The sequence below is a fragment of the Fonticula alba genome, assembly GCF_000388065.1.
Source record: "Fonticula alba strain ATCC 38817 unplaced genomic scaffold supercont2.1, whole genome shotgun sequence".
Taxonomy (NCBI): Eukaryota; order Rotosphaerida; family Fonticulaceae; genus Fonticula; species Fonticula alba.
Genome location: NW_009242971.1, coordinates 3,886,779 through 3,888,678, shown reverse-complemented (window position 1 = coordinate 3,888,678; position 1,900 = coordinate 3,886,779). Strand labels below are relative to the sequence as shown.

General features: G+C 70.1%; 2 protein-coding genes across 3 annotated transcripts in view; one reads left to right on the top strand and one right to left on the bottom strand.

The window, feature by feature from the left end:
- Positions 1-1,591, bottom strand: part of H696_00832 — a 4,602-nt gene extending 3,011 nt beyond the window's left edge. For both annotated transcript variants that reach the window (XM_009494718.1, XM_009494717.1), the window contains exons 1-3: positions 1,015-1,591; positions 767-874; positions 387-652 (exon numbers count right to left, since the gene is read on the bottom strand). In XM_009494718.1, coding sequence (XP_009492993.1) covers positions 387-652; positions 767-874; positions 1,015-1,428 — 788 coding nt within the window. In that variant the 5' untranslated portion in view covers positions 1,429-1,591. The remainder of the gene's footprint in view (positions 1-386; positions 653-766; positions 875-1,014) is intronic.
- A 156-nt stretch (positions 1,592-1,747) lies between these two features.
- The window catches only part of H696_00831 (hypothetical protein), a gene marked incomplete at its 5' end in the record, with an annotated part of 9,968 nt that continues 9,815 nt past the window's right edge, over positions 1,748-1,900 (top strand). Inside the window, one exon of the mRNA XM_009494716.1 lies at positions 1,748-1,785. Within this exon, the coding sequence (XP_009492991.1) occupies positions 1,748-1,785 (38 nt within the window). The remainder of the gene's footprint in view (positions 1,786-1,900) is intronic.

The following is a 1,900-nucleotide window of genomic DNA, read 5'->3' as shown; positions in this document are numbered from 1 at the left end:
GGGGGGGGCTGCGAAAAGGGGGCGCCCAATTCTTGACCCCCCCCCCGGGCAGACCTTGGACATGGGGGGCACACCACTCCGGTGTCGAGTCAAGGCGGTAGCGGCGCACAGGGCTCTCGCCGGCCGGGGGATGATCTGTGGCTGGGGCCCCGCACCCGGCTGCGGGGCGTGGCCAGCATTTAGTTAAACATTCTTCTCGAGCCCCAGTCAGGCGGCGCCCCCTCCCCCCTCCCCCTGCAAAGCGCTCTGCAATCCGCCTCCCCTCCCCCGAGCAGGGCAGAGGACGACACGTTTAGCGGGGGCAACACCAAGATCATGGTGAGCTGGCGACACATTGGCCGCCGGGGAGGGAGCACAAACACAGGGGGGGAGGGGCTGGTGCGCACGCGCCGCGGCTCATGGCCATGTTTTCGCGCATGTGGATGACGGACTCGCGCAAGCCGCCCCACCAGACGGCATCCAGCCCGAGGTCCCCGGCTTCGACCAGATCCACAAAGAGGATGGCCTGATCGACGGCCGGATCATCCACCCCATCCAGGCCGACGGCCACGTCGTCCTGCGCCGCGCGGTACAGATCGGCCGCCGTGGGGAAGTGGGCGCCCCCGAGTTCGGGGTCCGCCTCGAACAGACGCCGCATTTGGGCCCGGAGGTGCTACGGAGGGCGGGCGAGGCAAGGCAGGGCAAGGCAAGGAGGTCAGCAACCCGACGCGGGGGACGGATGGCGACGGGGGGGAGGCGGAGAGCCCCGGCCGGTGAGCCCGCGTACCCGGGACATAGGGCGATCTCCGGCTTCCAAATAGATGGCGCTCGTCAGGGCCAGGAGGGTCGCTCGCGAGAGGGCCGACAGCTCGGTGCAGCGAAGAAGCATGAAGGCCTGCCTCGGGCGATGGGTTGGCCACGGTGAGCAACGCAGGGGGGTGGGGGACATGTATGCGCGGCACATGTGCGTCAGGACACTCAATACGGAGCGAGGCGAGAGGGGACCCCGGCCGAGGAGGATGACAATGCACGCACGCCGGTGCAGGCCGATGAGAGCAGCCCACAGCGAGCCAGTCCCCGGCATACCAGGGTCCCATCGACACGCTGCGAGAGGAAAGTCCTCCGAGCCAGGAGTTCCTGCTGTTGCTGCTGCTGGCGCAGGCGCTGTTGCTGCTCTTCGAAGTGTCGGAATTGGTGCTCGCGCTGGCGTTGCTGTTCGCGCTGGAAATAACCCGGTCCGCTCAGGAGCCCGGCGAATGAACCGGACCCCGGGAGATCGGGGCCGCTGGACGGCGGGCCGGCCACCGCGGCCGGGCGCTGCTCGTCGCCCTGCTTCGGGGCATCATCCGCTGCCCTCGACAGGAGGGAGCCCCCGAGGGAGGCCAAGACGTCGGCCGTGGCGGAGACAGGCGCACGCCCGGCCGGGGGCTGGAACCAGGCCTGGCTCATGTGGCCGGATGCCGCGGGAGGGGAACGAAAAAAGGAAGACGAGACAAGGGGCGCGCGGCAGCGGGGGCGAGGGAAAAGGGCGGGCAAGCAGGGGACAGGAGGGGGAGGGGGAGGAGGGGGGCGCTTCCGGAGCAATGGGAGGGACAAGGATGCGGCACTGTGGGAGGGGGGGGGATGACCAGGCCCTACCGGCCGCGGGCCGCGCCACACCGGGCCCCCTTGTCCAGGGGTGCGCGCCCTCCCCTCCCCGGCGGGGAGGCCAGCAAACAGGTGAGGGGAAATGCTCAAGGGCAACGGGCCGAGGCGCGAGATCGCGGGCATGAAGTGCCACCGCATCAGCGTCCCCATGCGCGTGATGTCCAGGTGATGAAGGGCATCTCGTTGCCGATTGGGGCAAGACGGACGTCCTCCGGCACGGGGCGGCAGGCGCCGCGGCGCCGGGCGCAGCCGGGAATGTCCCCCCTCCTTGGGG